Source organism: Melanostigma gelatinosum (genome assembly GCF_949748355.1).
Source record: "Melanostigma gelatinosum genome assembly, chromosome: 18".
Taxonomy (NCBI): domain Eukaryota; kingdom Metazoa; phylum Chordata; class Actinopteri; order Perciformes; family Zoarcidae; genus Melanostigma; species Melanostigma gelatinosum.
This window is the reverse complement of record NC_136651.1, coordinates 10,056,826-10,079,934: the sequence shown is the minus strand read 5'-3', so window position 1 is coordinate 10,079,934 and position 23,109 is coordinate 10,056,826. Positions and strand designations below refer to the sequence as shown.

General features: G+C 45.1%; 2 protein-coding genes across 4 annotated transcripts; both read left to right on the top strand.

The window, feature by feature from the left end:
- Positions 1-491: 491 nt before the first annotated feature.
- Positions 492-10,035, top strand: LOC306792752 (ciliogenesis and planar polarity effector 1-like). Of its 2 annotated transcripts, none has more exons than XM_079290047.1 (6): positions 492-627; positions 913-1,066; positions 1,151-1,286; positions 1,373-1,492; positions 1,625-1,857; positions 9,159-10,035. In XM_079290047.1, the coding sequence occupies exons 2-6, from the start codon at positions 986-988 to the stop codon at positions 9,255-9,257; spliced, it is 669 nt and encodes a 222-aa protein (XP_079146173.1). In that variant the 5' UTR covers positions 492-627; positions 913-985; the 3' UTR covers positions 9,258-10,035. The 2 variants fall into 2 exon arrangements, with proteins under 2 accessions (XP_079146173.1, XP_079146172.1); XM_079290046.1 differs by lacking the exon at positions 9,159-10,035 and adding an exon at positions 1,944-2,803.
- Positions 10,036-13,634: 3,599 nt separating this feature from the next.
- Positions 13,635-22,313, top strand: LOC306792719 (ciliogenesis and planar polarity effector 1-like). Of its 2 annotated transcripts, XR_013772837.1 has the most exons (6): positions 13,635-13,779; positions 14,065-14,218; positions 14,303-14,438; positions 14,525-14,637; positions 21,535-21,767; positions 21,854-22,313. XR_013772837.1 is itself a non-coding variant. In XM_079290005.1 (5 exons), exons 2-5 carry the CDS (start codon positions 14,138-14,140, stop codon positions 21,592-21,594), a joined length of 390 nt encoding a protein of 129 aa, XP_079146131.1. In that variant the 5' UTR covers positions 13,635-13,779; positions 14,065-14,137; the 3' UTR covers positions 21,595-22,313. The 2 variants fall into 2 exon arrangements, 1 of the variants encoding a protein (XP_079146131.1); XM_079290005.1 differs by having other exon boundaries at positions 21,535-22,313.
- Positions 22,314-23,109: the final 796 nt, after the last annotated feature.

The following is a 23,109-nucleotide window of genomic DNA, read 5'->3' as shown; positions in this document are numbered from 1 at the left end:
AGAGGCAAAGTACACAAAAACCTTTTATCGGCCTCCCGCCCATTATCTACCAAAGTGATCTCTTCTGCTCTAGTCAGAACTGGCTTCCATGTGAACTCAAACACTTTGCTTTGCACATACTGACAGTAATGTCTTTTGCAGCGTTGCCATCTGCTGGCAAAAGTGCAGCAATATTCTGAGGCGTCTGTGAATGTGCAGGGCTCTACACTAGCTAGGTGTTGTTGTTATTGTCACGAGTCTTTTTGGAGTATTGACATTGAACATACAGACATTTGCAGAACGATAATGGGGCAGAGTTTTCAGCCTTTGAGTATTATGTTTGAATGCTACTGCCTTCATTCATTCCGTTTTTGCATCCCATAATGTTGTATGACAGGGCCTGCCCTGAACCTCCCCATGTGTGTGTGTGTGTGTGTGTGTGTTACATCTACGTTCCTACGGCAACGCATTGAAGCTTCCTCCGAGAGGATCATGGGAAATAATTCTGGACGCTGAAGCGGAGGGAGTTTCGAAATATGTCACGATTATCCGCGGTATAACACGTAAAGCCAATGTTATATTTAACATTTCCGCAACACATGATGTGAGCATTTAAACAGTTGACTACCCGATGATTAAAGTGCTCAGGTAAGTCTTTCTTTGGGGGCCAATGCTCCGCGCAGTGAGCAAAACGAGCTAGGTAGCTAATGCTAGTTAGCGGCATGGTCAACATAACATGGTTGTTGTTGTTGCTTCTAACAATGTTTATGTCACGTGATGCCGTAAACATATAACGATTCCGTCGCATATTCAAGAGTGATATTTCTAAGTAACAGTCTGCAGGATGTTCACATTTAGCACATGCATGTTTTTACTTGTCAGCTAACGTTAACTTAACATTTAACGCTAACCTACGTCGCCTCGCTTGTCTAGTGGGATCCTGCAACCTCGATGAACCCCTGCTGAGTGCACAATAAGAAGGAAGAACTGATGCTGTCATTCAAACATGGATCTAAAGCTGGAGGTTGTTTTGTCATCCAGCATCAAACGGAAGAAACCATGGCCGCGATTCTGTTGGCTTGGGAAGGTGAGGACAGTATCAGCCAGAGACATTTAAACATATCCATGTGAGAGAAACACAACTGTGAATCTGTGTCATGTCACTCTTCAGGAGAAGGAGTCTGTGTTCCTGTTAGATGACAGGCGGATCAGTGAGATCAACATGATGTCTGGTCGCACCAAGAAGAGGACTCCTAAACTCCATCCTCTGCTCAACAGTGTGGTGACTATGGCTTCATCCCACAATGGTGAGTACAATCTGCAAACTATAAAGCAAAGCGCATGTCACCTGTCAATTGTGAGAATACATTACTTGTCTCTTGCTGTTTTTCAGGTATGTGGCTTTGTGGACTTTTGGTCTCAGGAGAGCTTTTTCTGTGGAACAGGGATAAAGACTTGTTGAAGACTGCTGCAGCAGTCCCACAAGTAGTTCAAGTGATTACTGACGTTCAGGGTATGCACATTACTTGTATGTTATGTACATGCATTGTATTATCTCTACTGTGAGCCTGTAACATACAGTGACTTCCAGTTAATTCAATGTTAAACCTTCAATGAATGGACTTATGTGTGTATGTTTTCTCAGGGAACGCTATGCGACTGTCGCTCCAGGTTTCAGACGACGGGATGCGCGTCTTCCTGGTAGCCATAACAGGCCAAGTGTTCCTGTGGGAGTGTGTGGATGTCAGGGATTTGACTGGGGTACGAGATGGCGCAGTCAAGGGACACTGGGCACATATACAGCCCCTTGAAGACTCCATTCTGCCTTCCTCACAAGACAAAGAAGCATCCCAACACACTATTTTCATCAAAACAGAGGTCTGTATACTCTGTAGAATCATGTCATGTTTCCGTAAATGACGCCGTTTTTTCAGACCTGCACTCCATTTCTTATTTTCTCTCAGGTGATGGGTGATGCCTGCTTATCAGCCTTTGTGAGAATGTTGTACATTTTAAAGTTAAATGCATCAGTCTGGTGCACTCTGAGACCAACATCAACAACATGAACATAATTCATGCTGAAAGTAACGCAGTTTAAACTGACAAATGCTGGAAGGACAGCTGGCAAGAAATCACTAACTGTCATTCTGTAAATTAACCGATTTATAATATCACTGCTTCATCTATAACGCGATAGATCTGACTATAATAACACGTGTATTCACGTTCATGTTTTACTTTGATGTATTCTTATTCTTTCAGCTGAGACCCCAGCGATGTGAAACTGACTTTTGGGCAAATAAATAAAAATATATATAAATATAATTCTAAGCAGTAAGGAAGTTTCCTTCCATAACTTAAAATCACCCACACCAAACATTAAAGTAGCTGGAGACTGTGAGACACGACTCAAGAAGCCGACACACGTCAGTGAATGTGTGATGAGAGAATATTTACACATTTCTTTTCTATTTACTCCCAAGTCTGTTTCGCACCACTAAGGCTACAGCTGAAAGAACAAGGCTAAAATATTGTCATACACGCCATGAAAACACATCTGCAACACATTCATTTACCATAATACACACATGTACTTATAGTCAGATCTATTCTGCTCTAAATGAAGCAGTGATGTCATAAATCTGTTAATTTACTAATTCACACAGTCTGAGATTTATTGCCAGCCGTCTTTTTTTGCATTTGTCAGTTTAAACTGTGATTATGTAACAATCATTAACGGTCCACGTGCCGAGCTCTGATTGGTCAGTGTGTATTTGAAGAAAATTAATTCAATCACACGTTGCTGAGGGAGCAGAGGGGCAGAAAACGGTCTGAAGGCAATTCATTGGTGATATTTTGTCTTCAATAAATAAATGTTGGAAAACAATCACTTGAGTTGTCTCGTTCCATGACCCACAACTGTTACATATGTACAGATGGAAGGTAACTGAAGATAGGAGTAATGATATACTTTTTTATTAGTTTAAGGGGCTTTTGTTACCCACCAAGTTGCAGCGGAACCGGATGTTCCTCGTAGAACCTGTCTGAATGGACTTTTATCTGTTCACCTTGTCTTCTGGATGGTTCTCCTCTGACTCATCTCCCGAGTCAAAACCACACCCATAATGCATTGCTGGTGAAATCCAGGGAACTGCCATTACATGTGAGGAGAACTGAGTTAGCACTATCACACTGGATTAGAATTCAGGGTGGATTTAACGGAAATATAGCATCGACTGTCCTGTACAATGGTTGGGAGTACTCGACATTCTCTGGTAAAAGCTTTGGATGGGACATCTTGGCAGGACATTTGGAATTATGACAATAAGGGTAGAAATTACAACAACATTCAGACATCAGTCAGTGAGAAGTGATGGAAGTAAAAGTAGAAAAGAAGATGTTACTTTCAGATTAAGGTTCGGACATACAGGACTCAATGACACGTTATACACATCATGAAAAAGACAGAGTGGGATAAATGTGAGATATGCAACTGTAAAGAAACTGTAGAACATGTGCTGATAGAGTGGAGGAAGTTCAGGGTGGAAAGAGAGACTGAAGAACAGAGTGGTAGATACAGGAAGGGAGTGGAGCATGAAAGGACTGTTAGAGACAGGGGACAAACAAGTTCAGCTTAAAAGGGCTTCATTTAACATTTTGAATGGAACGGGTTAAAAAGACAGAATATGACTGCAATATGAAGTTTATTTCTAATTGTTTCATTATATTTATAAATACCATTATTATTGTGTTTAAATGATAACTGTCATAAAGTCATGTTACACACTCCGGTCCAGTAGGTGGCGCCTTACACATTGGTTTGTAGTCCGCCATTATAGTGAAAGAAGAAGAAGGAGGAGAGGAAGAAGAAGAGTACTAATCTCCTGGCAGCCTATAAAGCTGTTGAAGTTAGCTTAGCATGCTACCTGGAAACAGACGGACGGGGACGGAAGTGACCAACACAGCGCTAGTCAGAGTTTAATGAGAATAAACGGTGTTTTTAACGGAGTTCGTCTGGAGGAAAACTGTTGAGCATTTTCCTAATATGGAGTAGCAAAGCCATGTTAAGTGGCCTGTGCAGTGATGTCACGTGGGAGGATGTGTGCTGTTGTGCGCATGCGCAAAAGAAACGGTCAGTGAGTTCCCAGACCAAAGAGACAATGGCGGCTTGCTCTTTTTCTCCCGTGAATGATAGCTACTAAGAGCTACTAGCTAACCACTTTGGTGACTGGAATAACGGGGATAGCTGCAGGAATGTCTAACGCTACAAAAACTTTATGTGGTTTAGTGAAAATGTCTAAAGTAGACCTGTTGAGATCTTTGGTCAACCAGCGACTAACTGCGGCTGATGAAGATATATTAGGTATGTTTGAAAGAACGATAGCAGAATACGAGGAGGAACTCTATCGTTCAAAAGAGGCGAATAAGCGACAACGGGAACTTCTGGACGCTGTTCTCAACCCCGAAGTCCGGATACAAAGAGCACGTAGGTTCACTTTATTTCTTCTCTCAAACACTGTCAATGCTCCGGCTGATAACTTTCAATGTAGTTTGGAGTGAGACTCTGTTGCAATTCGTCGTTTTCTTCTTCTCCTGATTTAATACCTGCAAAGTTTCGCTTTTCGGCGAAATAAGCCGTTTTGAATCAAAATATATCATCCACGTGAGTGTAGATCCGTAGAGTTTTTTTTTTTTTTTTTGTCAACTGGCCAGCCAGCGTTTCTCAGATTGGAGTGAGACAAGGAGACCATGTGATGTCGTGATCTTCGCAATAAAACATATTTGATGCGACGTGTCGAGTCTTGGCCAATCAGCGTTAAGATGTCTACACAGTCTTCATTTCCCTCCGTTAAAGTTTAAGTTCCGTTACCGTTGTTGGGCTAAGTTAACGTCCACTGCATGCGGAACTTTGTCAACGGCTAACGCTCATCAAGATTTAGGAGGAGTAAGCGTGAGATGATGAGGTCAAAGAGCTTCAGGAAGAGGATGTTGTGTGTGTAGGGCTGAGATGTGAGTGGAGCTGGGCCTGGATAAAGGTGGAGGTCTAAACAGACTTGAAGAGAGAGCAGTACAGCTTCCCGCTGTTAGTGTTTTAAATGCATTGATAAGGCAGGGTATGCTAACTGCAGCCTCTGCTCCAATGAGATGAAGTACAGCAACAAGGGCTCACGTGCCCTCTCATCACACTGCCAGACACTGTTCACTGTAATGACCACAGCCAGTGTACTTCCGGTCCCAACTGTCCCACGTGCAGTTGCTCCCAAAGGCCCTGAAGTAATGAGAGAAAGCGTTAAGGAGCCTGAACCATCATGATTTCAGCAATTTAACCGGATTGAATGCATATTAATTGTAAATAGAAGATATGCCACAATTCTACCGGCTTTACAGTAACAGTGGGAGTTAATATCAAGCCATACAGTAACAGGGTTAAATGAAAACGAATCACTTTATTTTGTATCGGCGATGGTTCTCGCTACTGTAGAAATATGCTTGCGGTATTTACAGGCATTAAACGTATAAGTATTGTGAGGAATTTAAGTTTTAAAGCGCTCCTAGCGATGGATATTATGTGTTACAATCTGTTTACTTGTAGAAGGTTTAAACTAAAGGGAGAGTTACTGAATTTGTTGTGCACTGTGAGAGAAACCAGAGAATTTATGACACCGCCGTAAAGTCAGAGAGGGGGGATGTTGCTGAAGAGTTTCTGAGCACAGCCTTCAAGGAAGTGGCCGACTGAAGTCCGACGGGTTCAGCCAATCACTGAGCTGATCGATGGGCTAAGGAATGTGTAATATGAGACATTTCAGAGACTTTGGAGGGACAAAGAAACTGTGAATCCCCGGAGATAATCAGACCTCATCTGGACCATGAGGCGGACACACCAGTCTGTCATGTAAATTCCTTTTGATTTAAACTTCAACCAGCTGATTCGGCCCTGCTTAATGATGGAAGAAAGAGTGCAGGGGGGGGGGGGGGCTGCCTCTTCTCCTCTTCTCCTCTGCATGCTTCTTCTCCTCTGGAACAAGGAGGGGGGCTTTTTCCCTTACCTTTTGTTTGAGAAATTTTGAACATAACAGTATTATGTGTGTGTGCGCTCATTTGCAATAGTGTTGCGTGTGTCATAGAGCAAAGGTTTGAATCTCCAGGTGAGGCACTCACGCGCTCCCCGTACAAAGAGGGAGCTCTGACACTCATGTGGTAGCTTAAAACTTGTAACTAGTTGTGTTGTGAATCGGGTTAGTCGGTAGGATATTGTGTAGCAACCTGCAGGAACACCACCTTCCCCATCCCTGAGACTCCAGGACTCCCACACACAATGTGACGATATGAATTTTTCATATACCAGTGCACAGCTGAAACAACTTCTGTTGCTCTTCAACAGGCAGCAACATATATTGTTCACCGCTGCGGGTGCTACGATCGGAGCTAGTTGTCTTACCTGTATTGAGTGGGAACCCTAGTCATGGTTTAACTTCTAACTTTGTAACAACAATTCTGATTACAACAATTAACAACCCACAACTAACGCTCTTTAACTGGGCAAAACACCACGACTCAACAGTTTCTGACAGATAAACAATTTGTAGCACGAATAACATTCGTGTACATTTATAAAAATTTCTCCGCCGAACTGCATGCTGGGTAAAGCTCGCCAACAGTCTGCTCACAGCTGTGAGAGGCTCTGTCGCGGTAGTAACTTTACATTAAAGAACAGAAAAGAGCGATGCAGGATGAACAAAGACTGAACAGAAGGTATTTAGGTCAGACACATATGCAACGCTGATTACCATAATATGTGTGGTATTTGTCATAAATATAAATAGACGGTGACAAGAAGCTATAGGCTACATGTAGCGGCTTCTTCTTTAAATTCCAGCCATTTGCATAGTACATACCGCTACCTACTGTACCGGAGTGTGCATTTTGAGGGTAACGTTTCTTCACTGTTCTAATAATATAATCAGGGATATATATATATATATATATATATATATATATATATATATATATATATATATATATATATATATATATATATATATATCTCTAAAGAAATAAACCTAAACAACACCTACTAACAACTAAATCCTACGGTCTAATCCAGTTTCTTTCCATAGAGGGGCTTAGGGCCTAGGGCAGGGATTCCCAAAGTGGGGTGCGCGAGCTGCCTCTAGGGGGTGCGCGAGAGGAAAAGTGTAATGGCGGTCTGATGGTGTAATAATATTAAATATTAAAAAAAAATGTAATTTTAATTTAAAAACTGTCAGGTGGGACATCTGAAGCTATCAGTCGTAAAAGAGGAGAGGGACAGAGAGAGAGAGAGGAATCGGAGGCGAGGGGAACGGAGAGGTGCAGCACAGACAAATCGGGAGCACATCGGCCCATCGCGGAGTCAAGGTGAAAAAGAGGAAACGAGAGTGAGCATCAGACTGGGAAAAAAAGAGGAAATATGATGAAAAGTATCTGTGTCTGGGCTTCACTTGGATTGGCAACGCAGATTGCCCAAAGCCACAGTGCGTGGTGTGCAGTGAGGTTCTGGCTAACAGTCTGAAGCTCTTATTTACGTCGCCACCTGAACACCAAGCATGCCAGTGCAAGTCAAAAGCCCCTTACATTGTTTATATCGAAATTGGAGGAGTTACAAAACAGCCAAAAACAACTGCAGTCTCATTCATATGTTGGGTCTATAAATGACGCACTACGGGCTTCATATCTGGTTACAGAATAGCGAGAGAGGGGCTACCGCACACAATCGCCGAAGACGTGAGCTTGCCAGCTGCCAGAGAGATGGTGGAATGTATGATTGGGGGGAAAGAAGCAAAAAAGTTGGACATGATCCCGGTGTCCAACAACACTGTGTCGCGCCGCATCGATGCTTTGTCCGAAGACATCCTGGCTACATTAGTCGCTCATTAATTGTAAATTAAATGTGATAATCTGCCTCTGAGCCTGTGCGTGTGTCCTCGCATCCGTATTGCTCTTTAAAAGTGACGCCTTGTGTCACTGAAAGATATTGAAACTTTGTTGCAGTGTTTCAGGGCGTTTTCACACCTTCAGTTCATTTGCTTTGTTCCGATTCAGGGATTAATATGATACAATGTTGCAGTTGCTCCTTTGTTCGGTTTGTGTTCACACTGCAACATTTAACAGCGGACTAAATCTTGAAAACAAACGCCACGCGCGAGCAAACTGTTCTCTCATTGGTCCGATTCTTATGCGGCTATGAAGGCTTAAAAGGCTCTGTTGCTTCTTTTTTTTTTTTTTTTTTTTTATTAAGGGGGGGGGGGGTGCGCGAACCCAGTCGGGATGTAGAAGGGGGTGCGCGGCCTAAAAAGTTTGGGAACCGCTGGCCTAGGGGAATGTAGATGAAGGAAACAGGAAGTGACGGAACGGAAGACACGCCACACAAACTGCTGTTCACCGCCGGTTGACCGTCCGTTCTTGTGTTAGTTTACGGCGTTAATTAATTAATGCATTAAGCCAGTGGCGGGCCATCCTATAATGACGTCAGCATTACATGCCGCTCAGTGTCCATGTACAGGCTATGACTATCGTGAAATCAAACTTAACAGCCAACCAGCAGAGGCTGATGAGTAGTGAATCACATCACGTGATGCAGATAATCCAATCAAAATGCATTCTGACTGAGTTGAGCTGCACCATGATAGAGGGTGCTGAGCCGAGGAATGACTGCAGCGCAGTACGCTCAACTTTCAAGTGGTGTAAAGTAAAGTCCCGTCTTAATCTCTTTGGCTCTTGTCATTAAGGAATGACAGTGGATTCCACAGCCAGACCAGCTGAGAACATTATATTTTCCTGAATTTAGGCTTTTGCATTTTCTAAATGCTCGAGCGTTATTCAAACGACTCATACATAGTTACAGCCTTAAAAACGAATAGAAGCTGTGGCGCCATAATGTGGTTATAAGGTGGTATTTCAGCTGCAGGACCACTGCATTGAGGCGGAAAAATATACCGTGATATACCGTGAAACCGGTAGTCTTAAAAATACCGTGATATGGATTTTTGGTCATACCGCCCAGCCCTACTTGACTTAATAAATTGTTAATACTTGTAGATCGTCTACCGTAGACTTACAAGACTAATACTAGGAGACTATTTGCTCAATTCTAAAATGTCTTTGTAACCCCTCTGTGTGTGTTTACCGTTTTCCTGCAGACATCCAGCAGCTGTTGTTGGTTAAAGAAGAGGTTCCCTCTGAGCAGCAGAAGTGGAGCTCCAGTCTGGACCAGGAGGACCCAGAGCCCCCACACATGAAAGAAGAACAGGAGAAACTCTGCACCAGTCAGGAAGGAGAGCAGCTTCAAGGTCTGGAGGAGGCTGATGTCAAGTTCTCATTCACTCCTGTGACGAGTGAAGATGAAGAAGAGGAAGCTCAGTCCTCACAGCTTCATCAAAGACAAACTAAACAGATGGGAACAGAAGCTGATGGAGAGGACTGTGGAGGACCAGAACCAGACAGGAACTTGGATCCAGATAGACATCCAGAACCAGATACTGATGAGAAGACTGGAGACTCTTCTGACACTGATGAGGGTGGTGATGGGAAGAAGACCAGAGAACCTCAGTCAGGTTTAAACTATGTGAAACCTGATGAAGTCCGTGTCACTGATTCACGATGTAGCGCTGGTGAAAAACATTTTAGATGCTCTGAGTGTGAGAAAACATTTGGCAATAGTCAAAATCTGAAGAGACACATGAGAACCCACACAGGAGAAAAACCTTTCAGCTGCTCAGTCTGTAAGAAATCTTTTAACCATCGTTCAGATTTACTGAGACACATGAGAACCCACACAGGAGAAAAACCGTTCAGCTGCTCAGTCTGTAAGAAATCTTTTAACCAGCGTTCAAATTTACAGAAACACATGAGAACCCACACAGGAGAAAAGCCTTTCAGCTGCTCAGTCTGTAAGAAATCTTTTAACGTGCGTTCAACTTTACAGAAACACATGAGAACCCACACAGGAGAAAAAGCTTTCAGCTGCTCAGTCTGTAAGAGATCTTTTAACAGGCGTTCACATTTACAGATACACATGAGAACCCACACAGGAGAAAAGCCTTTCAGCTGCTCAGTCTGTAAGAAATCTTTTAACGAGCGTTCAACTTTACAGAAACACATGAGAACCCACACAGGAGAAAAACCTTTCAGCTGCTCAGTCTGTAAGAAATCTTTTAACCAGCGTTCAAATTTACAGAAACACATGAGAACCCACACAGGAGAAAAGCCTTTCAGCTGCTCAGTCTGTAAGAAATCTTTTAACTTGCGTTCACATTTACAGAGACACATGAGAACCCACACAGGAGAAAAACCTTTCAGCTGCTCAGTCTGTAAGAAATCTTTTAACGAGCGTTCAACTTTACAGACACACATGAGAACCCACACAGGAGAAAAGCCTTTCAGCTGCTCAGTCTGTAAGAAATCTTTTAACAGGCGTTCAACTTTACAGAGACACATGAGAACCCACACAGGAAACAATCCCCTTTAGCTGTTGTGGTTGCAGTAAAGTTTCCGTTTGTGATAAAAGCTTTCAGCACGAGTCACCTCTGAAGTGACACATGATTAACCGCGGTTCAACTACACTGATTTCAATACAAAAAGTTATTCACTGAATGAGCGCCAACTGTACAGTTTGAAATAGTTTTGATGATTATATTGATGATTGATTTGATGGTAATGTAAGTTTAAGACGATGGTTTTACCTGCATCTGTGCACAGTATATTGTATTCAAATGATTTCATCAATAAAAAGTAAAAGGTTTGTGTATTTCACTGGTTCATACAGTTGTACATAGCACACTTTGTTCATCAGGATTAAATCCATCAGTGACTGGAGTGTGACTCAATAGTCCTTTATCTTACTTGTTTGCACTCTTTGCTGCTGCCATTACTGGTATAAAATTGTCATCTTGTCTGTCACAAACTCATAAAAAGGTCCTGAGATAAAGCAATCTACACATTCTTTGGAGTCACAAACCAACAACATCCTTATCTCGATCTATAGTTCCTTCCAGTTGATCAACAGGCCGACACATTCCTGAATGTGTTCACCACTTTTCGATACTTTTTTAGATTGCCGGTGGCTTTTCTTGATCGTACCATCATCTTATCCTCATCGTTGTGCTCCCCAGGCCTCTTGTTCATGTGTATGAGCACTTTTACCAGCTCAACTTTAGGTAACCATGAAACAGGCCCCACCTTTGACTTTATCACACAGCTCCAACACAATATATCGGGATTGGTGCGGCAGCAAAGGGGTTGGACCTGATCACACCCGGCCCTCATACATTGTGTTACATAATGCTGTTTGGAAAATACTAAATGCTAAAAATAGTGCGGAATGAAAGAAATCTATAGAGATTAAAACAATAAATAAAATGTCAGTGAATCAAAAGACATCAAGCTCAGTGTTGCAGATCAATCAAAGAAAAACAACTCACTTTTATACGAGGGAAAAGACAATAGCTCAATCATAGAGTTGGACATATGTCTTTAATGGTAAATACACACGTTTTATGTCGCTCTCACACGGAGCCATCTAAAAAATACATATTACAGGGAGGAACTGAGACAGAGCTCCAGTATTTATCCCACTATGACTACGTCCTCCTCAGTGAACTCATAGAAGGGAACCTCCAGCTTTAGAGGAGCAGGTCCCTTTCTTATCCTCCTGAAGCATCGTAGTGGGAGCCATGGCACGGACAGTAGTAGCCTCCGAAGTCTCCGGCGTTGGCGATGGGCACACAACCCAGATGGGTGCACACACCAAGGACGATGATCCAGCGGGGGTTAATCACTCTATCCTTGTCATGCTGTCCCTCCCTATATTGAACACTCAGGATGTAGATGGCTCGTTATTCTCTCGTTAATTGTTGTAATGGCTCAACAGTTTATTAAATTAAAAGGAGCCCACAGTTAGCATGTGCCTTAAGAGCATCGTGCAAAACATTATACTGATGCTTTGTGGTCAAATGATCACGTCTTTATAATCTAAATGTTGTCGTTCAGTTTTCTGGAGGATTATCCAGAAATGCTAACCCAACTGCCACCACCTTATGTGCAGGCATGCCTTTTTGAGAGAGCAGGGAACATTCAAATAAACATTAATCATAGAGTAATTACAGAGTAAACTTATATTACTCTTTACATTGTTGTTTATTTTTATTCATGGTGTAGAAAGGGTGTTGGGTGATCAGGCATCCTTCAGTATTGACATGCATGCGTGTTATGATTGGTGATTGACAAATTGAGACAATTGGAAATACTGTTCTACTTCATTCAGTGATTAATTAGCTATTGCAATACACAAACTAGTGCTCACAAGTGTTCAGGGGACAGGCTAAGGTGATAGTATTGTGTTTAAAAACATTTTGGGTTTTTAGTCTATTTTTAAGCTTTTGCCCTGCGTGTTCTTGCCATGTGTTCCTCAGTCATGTCCTATTTGGCTGTGTAAAGACTGTTTACTATGAATAATATCCATTCACACATGCAGAGGGCCTAAAATATCTCAACAATACGCTGATACTTTGCAAGAGGAACATGCAAATGCGAAACATTTGTAAACATCTAAACACACACAGAAATACAAACACTCAAATACTAGTATACAAAAAAGCCTCATTGAGGACCCAGCTAGATTAAACAATATGGTCATAAGCATGACAATTATAAGAAATTGGTGATAGAAGATGGGTACGCTTATATTATGAATGCACACATGTGTAACAGTTTGTTTCTTGTGCAACTCTCATCCTAATTATTATTCTGCTTTGGCCATGCCATCGTCTCCTCATGATGTCGAGCTCGCTCTCTTAAGATGGTTCTCATCAGACCAGCTCCATCTGCGCCTGGCAGGCAGCGGCAAATGAACCAATTAAGGTCCGGTGAAGTCTCCTCTTTCACCTATTGGCAATGGCTGCTGTCATCTTCCTCGCGATGAAAAGGAGGTAGTGCAAAGGTAATTAAATACCAGCAGGGGCCTGGGGTCAAACCTAATATCTCTCTGTAACAAGCCAATAAGAGAGCTTAGTTCGCACAACGCAAAGCATGTTAACAGTGAAGAGGACCACTTACTGCACACAAACATTCGGATAGTTAATAGGCCTGCATGTTCCTCACAGAACATTGACCTTGTGTAGAGATATCTGCAATAGCTCAGAGGCAAAGTACACAAAAACCTTTTATCGGCCTCCCGCCCATTATCTACCAAAGTGATCTCTTCTGCTCTAGTCAGAACTGGCTTCCATGTGAACTCAAACACTTTGCTTTGCACATACTGACAGTAATGTCTTTTGCAGCGTTGCCATCTGCTGGCAAAAGTGCAGCAATATTCTGAGGCGTCTGTGAATGTGCAGGGCTCTACACTAGCTAGGTGTTGTTGTTATTGTCACGAGTCTTTTTGGAGTATTGACATTGAACATACAGACATTTGCAGAAAGATAATGGGGCAGAGTTTTCAGCCTTTGAGTATTATGTTTGAATGCTACTGCCTTCATTCATTCCGTTTTTGCATCCCATAATGTTGTATGACAGGGCCTGCCCTGAACCTCCCCATGTGTGTGTGTGTGTGTGTGTGTTACATCTACGTTCCTACGGCAACGCATTGAAGCTTCCTCCGAGAGGATCATGGGAAATAATTCTGGACGCTGAAGCGGAGGGAGTTTCGAAATATGTCACGATTATCCGCGGTATAACACGTAAAGCCAAAGTTATATTTAACATTTCCGCAACACATGATGTGAGCATTTAAACAGTTGACTACCCGATGATTAAAGTGCTCAGGTAAGTCTTTCTTTGGGGGCCAATGCTCCGCGCAGTGAGCAAAACGAGCTAGGTAGCTAATGCTAGTTAGCGGCATGGTCAACATAACATGGTTGTTGTTGTTGCTTCTAACAATGTTTATGTCACGTGATGCCGTAAACGTATAACGATTCCGTCGCATATTCAAGAGTGATATTTCTAAGTAACAGTCTGCAGGATGTTCACATTTAGCACATGCATGTTTTTACTTGTCAGCTAACGTTAACTTAACATTTAACGCTAACCTACGTCGCCTCGCTTGTCTAGTGGGATCCTGCAACCTCGATGAACCCCTGCTGAGTGCACAATAAGAAGGAAGAACTGATGCTGTCATTCAAACATGGATCTAAAGCTGGAGGTTGTTTTGTCATCCAGCATCAAACGGAAGAAACCATGGCCGCGATTCTGTTGGCTTGGGAAGGTGAGGACAGTATCAGCCAGAGACATTTAAACATATCCATGTGAGAGAAACACAACTGTGAATCTGTGTCATGTCACTCTTCAGGAGAAGGAGTCTGTGTTCCTGTTAGATGACAGGCGGATCAGTGAGATCAACATGATGTCTGGTCGCACCAAGAAGAGGACTCCTAAACTCCATCCTCTGCTCAACAGTGTGGTGACTATGGCTTCATCCCACAATGGTGAGTACAATCTGCAAACTATAAAGCAAAGCGCATGTCACCTGTCAATTGTGAGAATACATTACTTGTCTCTTGCTGTTTTTCAGGTATGTGGCTTTGTGGACTTTTGGTCTCAGGAGAGCTTTTTCTGTGGAACAGGGATAAAGACTTGTTGAAGACTGCTGCAGCAGTCCCACAAGTAGTTCAAGTGACGTTCAGGGTATGCACATTACTTGTATGTTATTGTAACCAAGTGGAACTGACTGTGTAACTAGTGGGTCCGTCGGACCAGTAATGAGGTGCACGGTCCTGATTAGGTGAAAAGAGGCACCTGCTGGCAACTCGCGTCCTGTGTCTTTCTCTCAGCCGTCACGAGCGGCTGTGCTGAATCTGAGATCTATCTTATCGCCTGGTCTGTGAACTCCTCCTGCCTGCTAACCCAGCTGTCACTGGTTACTTCACCTAGGGTGTACCAATAAAGCATTTATATTTTTATAACACTGCTTCCTGTGTGTAGGTGCCTTTACGGCGTTGTGAACCGGGTCTCTGTGGTAACTGGGTGCTACAGTTTGGCGCTGTGAGTAGGGTCCAATGAGGCAGTGACAGTTTGGTTGGGTCTAGGGCTGGAGGGGCAGGACTGGTGCGAAGGCAAACGATTTTAGACCAAGGCAGTGGGTCTCACGAAGTCTACACAGCTACAAGAGCCGGGGTCGTCAGCTGGTGAAGATGGACGAACTTCAAGAGCAGCTACAGGCCCTGAAAGAGAGGGTGGTGGCGGACAAGGCAGCTATGGCGGCCTTAAAAGACATTAATGACTCCTTGAATGAACAGTTGCAACGACAGGGGTCTCCCGTTACATCCCACGCCCTGTCTTCCCCACAACCGGAGGAAACGGGAGTACTGGGGGATGGTGCTGCTGGGCCGAGGGGTAGAGAGCGTGTCATTTACGTACCAAAGGAAAAAAAGTGTCCGGTTTTCAATGAAGGGTCGTGTGCTGAGTTTTACGAGTGGTTGGATGAGATAAATGCAGTTTTGGGTTATCGTCATTTTGAGGATACTGAGAAGGCGATGTACATTTATGACCATTTGGGTGGGGAAGCCAGACAGGAGGTACGTTATCGGTCTCAGAGTGAGAGGAGAGACCCTAGGCGCATTCTGGAGATCCTGAAGGAAGTATATGGGCAGCCTGATTCCCTGACCAGATTGCAAAAACTATTTTTCGACCGGAGGCAGCGAGAAAGGGAATCTGTCAGGGAGTATTCGCACGGGCTGATGGCTATTATTGATGATATTAATCATTGTGACATCAAGCAGGCCTGGTGTAGTGACTTTGCGTTACGTGACCAATTTGCCGAGAACGTTCGGGATTTAGCACTCCGTAGAGAGCTAAAGAAGGTGATTCGGCAGAATAATAAAATCACTTTCTTTGGGTTACGCAAGGAGGCGTTGAGGTGGGACGATGGAGAGCCAGCGGGTGGTCAGAGTCGGCGGGTGACAAACTCATGTGAGATGGGAGCTGTTGAGTCCAATACAATTGTTGCGGCTGCCCTCCCCGAACCTGACCCACTGCTGGTGGAAATTCTGCAAACTTTAAAGCAACAGCAGGTCCAGGTTGAGAGCACGCTTAAGAAACAGCAGGCTCAGATTTTTGATTTGGCACAGAAAGTGTCTGATTTGTCCGGTCTAGGGATTAGCTGGCAGGGGGTACGTGGGGATCAGCCGAGGTTTGACGCTGATGGTCAGCCTATTTGTTTTAAATGTCGGGTTGCGGGTCACATGGCGCGACAGTGTCGGGTACGAGCACCAAACAGAGGGGCAGCTCCGGTGTTGCGCCATGAGGTCTCCCGTGACAGGTTTTCCCAAGTAGCTGAGCAGCAGGGAAACTCTCCCCCCCTGTGGTAATGAGTCCAGCTACAGGTGGGGTTCAGTCGGGCTCACACTTTGAAGTTCCAAAGCAGGAATATGAATGTTTGGTCGGCAAATGTCCAACTGTGGAAATTTTGTTGGGGGATGTGAAGGTTAAATGCCTCCTAGACACTGGGTCTAACGTGTCAACTATTACAGAGACATTTTTTGAGCAGCATTTTAGGCCAACTCTTAAAACCTGTGAGTGGCTTTCCCTGTCGTCGGCAAATGGGTTGGGCATTCCTTACCTGGGGTATTTCGAGAGGGATGTCTGTGCCTTGGGCAAGGTGGCTACGGACACCGCGACATTCCATCGGAAAATAGCTGTTCCTTGCATATTGGGCATGAACGTAATCAAGCGGTTTTATGAAATGGAGCAGTTGGCATCAGATGTTGAGCAGGATTCGGCGTCTGATTCGGATGAAGTGTGGGGGTTGGCATTCTCGGTTTGCCAGCAGGCGCAGGCTGTTTCACCTATAGGCTTTGGCTATTCCACCGTACCTTTCTGTGTTCCGGCTGGATCCATGTGTTTTGTACCCGTGTCAGTTCCACCTGGGCAGACTTTGTTAGGCTCATTTGTGTGTGTGGAGTCATTGGGGGTGGGGGAAGGGAGCCTCCCGGGGGAGTTACTCGTTTCCAATGCAGTGGTTCCAGTGGCGAATGGACAGGTTGCGGTGCCGGTCATGAATGTAGGACATGTGGATGCGAACATTGCATCTCAGACCTGCCTTTGCGCAATACATTCAGTGGAAGTGGTGTCAGGGGGTAATGCCCCTGTAGCATTTGAACGAGTAGGGCCGCAGGAAGAGAGAGTCTTTTTGTGCGAACAGACTGGTGGGGTAGCGGAGCGGCAGCAGCTGCCCCCGGAGGTAGCCGTACAGGAATTTCCAGGGCTGACTGGTGAACGGGTACGGAAAGTGAGGCAGCTCCTGAGTAAACATGCTGGGGTCTTCGCAAAGTCAGACATGGATTTGGGATTTACAAATGTGATAGAGCATGAGATTCCAGTTCTGGATGAAGCCCCGGTGAGGCAGCGCTACCGGCGTATACCCCCAAGTCAGTATGAGGAAGTCAAAACGCATATTTCACAGCTGTTGCAGCAGGGCATTATCAGGGAAAGCAGTAGTCCCTACTCCTCCCCCTTGGTGATAGTGAGGAAGAAAGACGGGTCGCTAAGGCTCTGTGTGGATTACAGGCAGCTTAATGCGAGAACACGGCGAGATGCGTTTCCTCTTCCACGTATCGAAGAGTCCTTGGATGCGTTGAGCGGGGCAAGGTGGTTTACCACCCTGGACCTGGCGAGTGGTTACCATCAAGTGGGAGTGGCTGAGAAAGATTGCAGTGCATTCTGCACTCCTTTTGGCTTGTATGAATTTACACGGATGCCGTTTGGGCTCTGTAATGCGCCAGGTACCTTTCAGCGGTTGATGGAACGAATTTTGGGGGATCAGAGGTTCCAGTCGCTCCTCCTGTATCTGGATGACATTGTGGTGTTTTCATCTACCATTGAGCAGCACCTTGAGCGCCTAGATTTGGTGTTGTCCCGACTGGGGCAGTTTAATCTCAAGGTCAAGTTGAGTAAGTGCTCATTTTTTCAGTCCGAAGTTGTTTACCTGGGACATGTCATTTCAGCTACTGGAGTGGCTACTGATCCGGAGAAGATTCGGGCGGTTGCAGAGTGGCGTCGACCGCAGAGTGTGGCGGAGGTGAAATCATTCCTGGGTTTCGCTAGTTTCTACAGGAGGTTTGTGAGAAACTTTGCTAAATTGGCAGTCCCCCTCCACGCTCTGTCCACACTGCTGTCAGCTAAAGGGGGGAGGAAAGCCTCTTCGCTCCCTGGGTTTGGCCAGTTGTGGGATGCCACCTGTGAAGATGCTTTTGAAACATTAAAACAAAAGTTAATTTCCGCTCCCGTGTTGGGGTATGCAGATTTTAGCAAGCCATTCTTCCTAGAGATTGACGCTAGCCATCAAGGGTTGGGGGCTGTTTTGTCGCAAGAGGGGGAGGGACAGCGACGGCCGGTTGCATATGCAAGTCGGGGCCTCCGGTCGTCGGAGCGGAATATGGAGAACTATAGCGCCATGAAATTGGAGCTGTTGGGGTTGAAGTGGGCAGTTACGGATAAATTTAAGGATTATCTGATGGGGACCAAGTTTACAGTGTTTACTGATAACAATCTGCTAAGCCATTTGAACACCGCAAAGCTTGGAGCTGTAGAACAGAGATGGGTGTCTGAACTGGCTCAGTTTGACTTTCAGTTGGTGTATCGGCCAGGTAGCCAGAATGCGGGGGCGGATGCTCTCTCTAGGCAGTATGTAGAGCAGAAGGGGACAGAGGGGGGAGGAGTGGCGCAAAGTTTTCAGGACACACGTAGTGTTCTGTCCAAACCCCATCGAACGGCTCTGTGTCAGGAAACCAGTGCCAGCCCCCAGCAAGCTTCTATGTCTAGCTTTCCCTCATTTGACATGTCGGCCTTGGCTAGTCTACAGCAGGTAGATTCCGTAATATCAGCTTTTCGAACATACTGGGTGAGGGGTGTGAAACCTGGTAGGGACGAGAGGTTGCAGGAATGTGACAAAACAATTGCACTTCTGAGACAATGGGGAAGGATTGTGGAGCTTGGGGGTGTGCTGTACCGGACGCTGTGTGATCAGAAGGAGGGAGAGATTAAGCAGCTTTTGTTGCCAGCAGTATTGCACCGGGAGGTGCTTGCTCGCATGCACTCCGACCATGGGCACCAAGGAGTGGAAAGAACATTCAAGTTGGTTCGAAGTCGGTGCTATTGGCCGGGAATGTTTGCAGACATTGAGGCTTTTTGCAAGACTTGTGAACGTTGTATTGTTGCCAAAGCACCACAGCCAAGGGTGGTTGCAGCATTGGGGAGTTTGTTGGCTTTTAGGCCGCTGGAAGTAGTGGCAATGGACTTCACCGTGCTGGAACCGTCGTCCGATGGACGAGAGAATGTCTTAGTTTTTACCGACGTGTTCTCTAAGTTTACGGTTGCGGTACCAACCAAGGACCAGCGTGCCATAACAGTCGCAAAGACACTGGTGAAATATTGGATTCAGCCCTATGGGGTCCCTTCAAGGTTGCACTCTGACCAGGGGAAATGCTTTGAGGCTGGGGTTGTCCAGTGTCTCTGTGGGTTGTATGGAATGAAAAAAAGTCGCATAACCCCCTATCATGCCCAGGGGAACGGACAGTGTGAGCGTTTTAATAGGACGCTGCATGATCTGTTGCGTACCCTGCGCCCGGAGCAGAAAAGGAAGTGGGTTGAATACCTTCCGGAGCTGCTGTATGCTTATAACACCACTGAACATCAAAGTACGGGCTATTCGCCGTATTTTCTTATGTTCGGGAGGGCTCCAGTGGTTCCGCTGGATGTCTGGCTTGGACAGGATAGGGAGGAGTTTGACGGTAATATGCACGAGTGGGTTGAGGAACATCAGAGGAGGTTGGGCTGTGCCTACGCTCGGGCTAGAAAGAACATGGAGCAGGCAGCAGAAGCTCGTAAAAGGTATGCAGGCATGCCTGTAGGTGACCATCCTTTACAGCCAGGCCAATTGGTATATGTTAGGAATCGTCAGTTTTCGGGTAGGCATAAGATTCAGGATGTGTGGCTTCCCACCCCTCACCGAGTCATAGCTCAGCTGGGTGGGGACCTGCCTGTGTATTCTGTGGTCCCGATTGATTTCTCGAAACCACAACACAATTTACATCGACATGAGTTGCGTGTTTGTGGGCCAGGCGTACAGATGGCAGAGCAGGAACTGGGGCACCAGGGAGTGGCTGGGTCCCCACTTCCTGATGTGGAGTCCGATTCGGACGACTCTCTGCTTGCGATGGTCTGGGCCGATGAGCCGGGGGCGCAGGGGAGCATTGGGAGGGAAAAAAAGGAAAGGGAGCGAGAGGTTGGCTTAGAAGGGCTGTTTCCCCCCCGTCCAACCGGGGCTGCCCCCTCTGTGGGCGGGGAGGAACGGAGTGCAGGCGAGAGTACACATGTCTTGCATTCGCCACGGACACTGCCATTACCTGTGCCTTCGCCATCACCTCCACTTCGGAGGTCCAAGCGTGCTACTGCGGGGGTTCATTCTAACCCGCACCGGCTGCCGAGGTCTGCGGTAAGCCATTTCAGGGAGGAGGGAGTAGCTCCGGTGGGGGTGACGCAGTTGCAGCAGACTTGCGAGGCGGTGCTGAAACAGGTTCTTTCAGGGTTAGCTGAAGGATTGGGGAAGGGTGATTTGGGATCTGGAGGGGGCATAGGCCATCAGTGGGACACTGAGTGATTAAGGGGGGGGTGGATGTAACCAAGTGGAACTGACTGTGTAACTAGTGGGTCCGTCGGACCAGTAATGAGGTGCACGGTCCTGATTAGGTGAAAAGAGGCACCTGCTGGCAACTCGCGTCCTGTGTCTTTCTCTCCGCCGTCACGAGCGGCTGTGCTGAATCTGCTCTCGGTCTCCGCCGCCACAAGCGGGGGGGGGGGGGGGTGCGAGTCCACCTGCTTTCTCTCCCACAACAAGCGGAGCCGTATGGTGAGGCCGCATACGTTGCGTCAGTAGCGCAGTGTCTGAGAGGCGTCAGTTACGGAGGGGACAGCGTGTGTTTGGGGGATGGCTGTTTCAGGTATATTCATTTTATGTATTTCATGTGCTGGGGAAATTCTGTATAATTAAGGGATATGTAATGGTGTATTTGTGTTATTTTATAGTTTCCGGAGCAGTGCACCCAATGGTAGCTGGGGGGGAATCCAAGTGGGGGTGGCTGGGTTGCTGAACAGGTGGGTGGAAGGATAATCTTTTGGGTTGGGTTTCTGGTTATTGGCAGTTATGGGTGAGTACTTATGTTTTTGTTTTCATTTCTTTTCTAGTTAGTGGGACGCTGCCTTGGTCTTTTTGTTTTGTTTATTTGGCTTTAAATTGTTTGAGATCTATCTTATCGCCTGGTCTGTGAACTCCTCCTGCCTGCTAACCCAGCTGTCACTGGTTACTTCACCTAGGGTGTACCAATAAAGCATTTATATTTTTATAACACTGCTTCCTGTGTGTAGGTGCCTTTACGGTGTTGTGAACCGGGTCTCTGTGGTAACTGGGTGCTACATTATGTACATGCATTGTATTATCTATACTGTGAGCCTGTAACATACAGTGACTTCCAGTTAATTCAATGTTAAACCTTCAATGAATGGACTTATGTGTGTATGTTTTCTCAGGGAACGCTATGCGACTGTCGCTCCAGGTTTCAGACGACGGGATGCGCGTCTTCCTGGTAGCCATAACAGGCCAAGTGTTCCTGTGGGAGTGTGTGGATGTCAGGGATTTGACTGGGGTACGAGATGGCGCAGTCAAGGGACACTGGGCACATATACAGCCCCTTGAAGACTCCATTCTGCCTTCCTCACAAGACAAAGAAGCATCCCAACACACTATTTTCATCAAAACAGAGGTCTGTATACTCTGTAGAATCATGTCATGTTTCCGTAAATGACGCCGTTTTTTCAGACCTGCACTCCATTTCTTGTTTTCTCTCAGGTGATGGGTGATGCCTGCTTATCAGCCTTTGTGAGAATGTTGTACATTTTAAAGTTAAATGCATCAGTCTGGTGCACTCTGAGACCAACATCAAGAACATGAACATAATTCATGCTGAAAGTAACGCAGTTTAAACTGACAAATGCAGGAAGGACAGCTGGCAAGAAATCACTAACTGTCATTCTGTAAATTAACCGATTTATAATATCACTGCTTCATCTATAACGCGATAGATCTGACTATAATAACACGTGTATTCACGTTCATGTTTTACTTTGATGTATTCTTATTCTTTCAGCTGAGACCCCAGCGATGTGAAACTGACTTTTGGGCAAATAAATAAAAATATATATAAATATAATTCTAAGCAGTAAGGAAGTTTCCTTCCACAACTTAAAATCACCCACACCAAACATTAAAGTAGCCGGAGACTGTGAGACACGACTCAAGAAGCCGACACACGTCAGTGAATGTGTGATGAGAGAATATTTACACATTTCTTTTCTATTTACTCCCAAGTCTGTTTCGCACCACTAAGGCTACAGCTGAAAGAACAAGGCTAAAATATCGTCATACACGCCATGAAAACACATCTGCAACACATTAATTTACCATAATACACACATGTACTTATAGTCAGATCTATCCTGCTCTAAATGAAGCAGTGATGTCATAAATCTGTTAATTTACTAATTCACACAGTCTGAGATTTATTGCCAGCTGTCCTTTTTTGCATTTGTCAGTTTAAACTGTGATTATGTAATATTCATTAACGGTCCACGTGCCGAGCTCTGATTGGTCAGTGTGTATTTGAAGAAAATGAATTCAATCACACGTTGCTGAGGGAGCAGAGGGGCAGAAAACGGTCTGAAGGCAATTCATTGGTGATATTTTGTCTTCAATAAATAAATGTTGGAAAACAATCACTTGAGTCGTCTCGTTCCATGACCCACAACTGTTACATATGTACAGATGGAAGGTAACTGAAGATAGGAGTAATGATATACTTTTTTATTAGTTTAAGGGGCTTTTGTTACCCACCAAGTTGCAGCGGAACCGGATGTTCCTCGTAGAACCTGTCTGAATGGACTTTTATCTGTTCACCTTTTCTTCTGGATGGTTCTCCTCTGACTCATCTCCCGAGTCAAAACCACACCCATAATGCATTGCTGGTGAAATCCAGGGAACTGCCATTACATGTGAGGAGAACTGAGTTAGCACTATCACACTGGATTAGAATTCAGGGTGGACTTAAC

Excerpts from the sequence above, each read along its gene's own strand:
- LOC306792752 (XM_079290046.1), top strand. The coding sequence starts at position 986 with ATGGATCTAAAGCTGGAGGTTGTTTTGTCATCCAGCATCAAACGGAAG. Across the intron at positions 1,067-1,150 it reads GATTCTGTTGGCTTGGGAAG|GAGAAGGAGTCTGTGTTCCT; the intron begins GTGAGGACAGTA and ends GTCACTCTTCAG. Across the intron at positions 1,493-1,624 it reads AGTGATTACTGACGTTCAGG|GGAACGCTATGCGACTGTCG; the intron begins GTATGCACATTA and ends ATGTTTTCTCAG.
- LOC306792719 (XM_079290005.1), top strand. The coding sequence starts at position 14,138 with ATGGATCTAAAGCTGGAGGTTGTTTTGTCATCCAGCATCAAACGGAAG. Across the intron at positions 14,219-14,302 it reads GATTCTGTTGGCTTGGGAAG|GAGAAGGAGTCTGTGTTCCT; the intron begins GTGAGGACAGTA and ends GTCACTCTTCAG. Across the intron at positions 14,638-21,534 it reads TAGTTCAAGTGACGTTCAGG|GGAACGCTATGCGACTGTCG; the intron begins GTATGCACATTA and ends ATGTTTTCTCAG.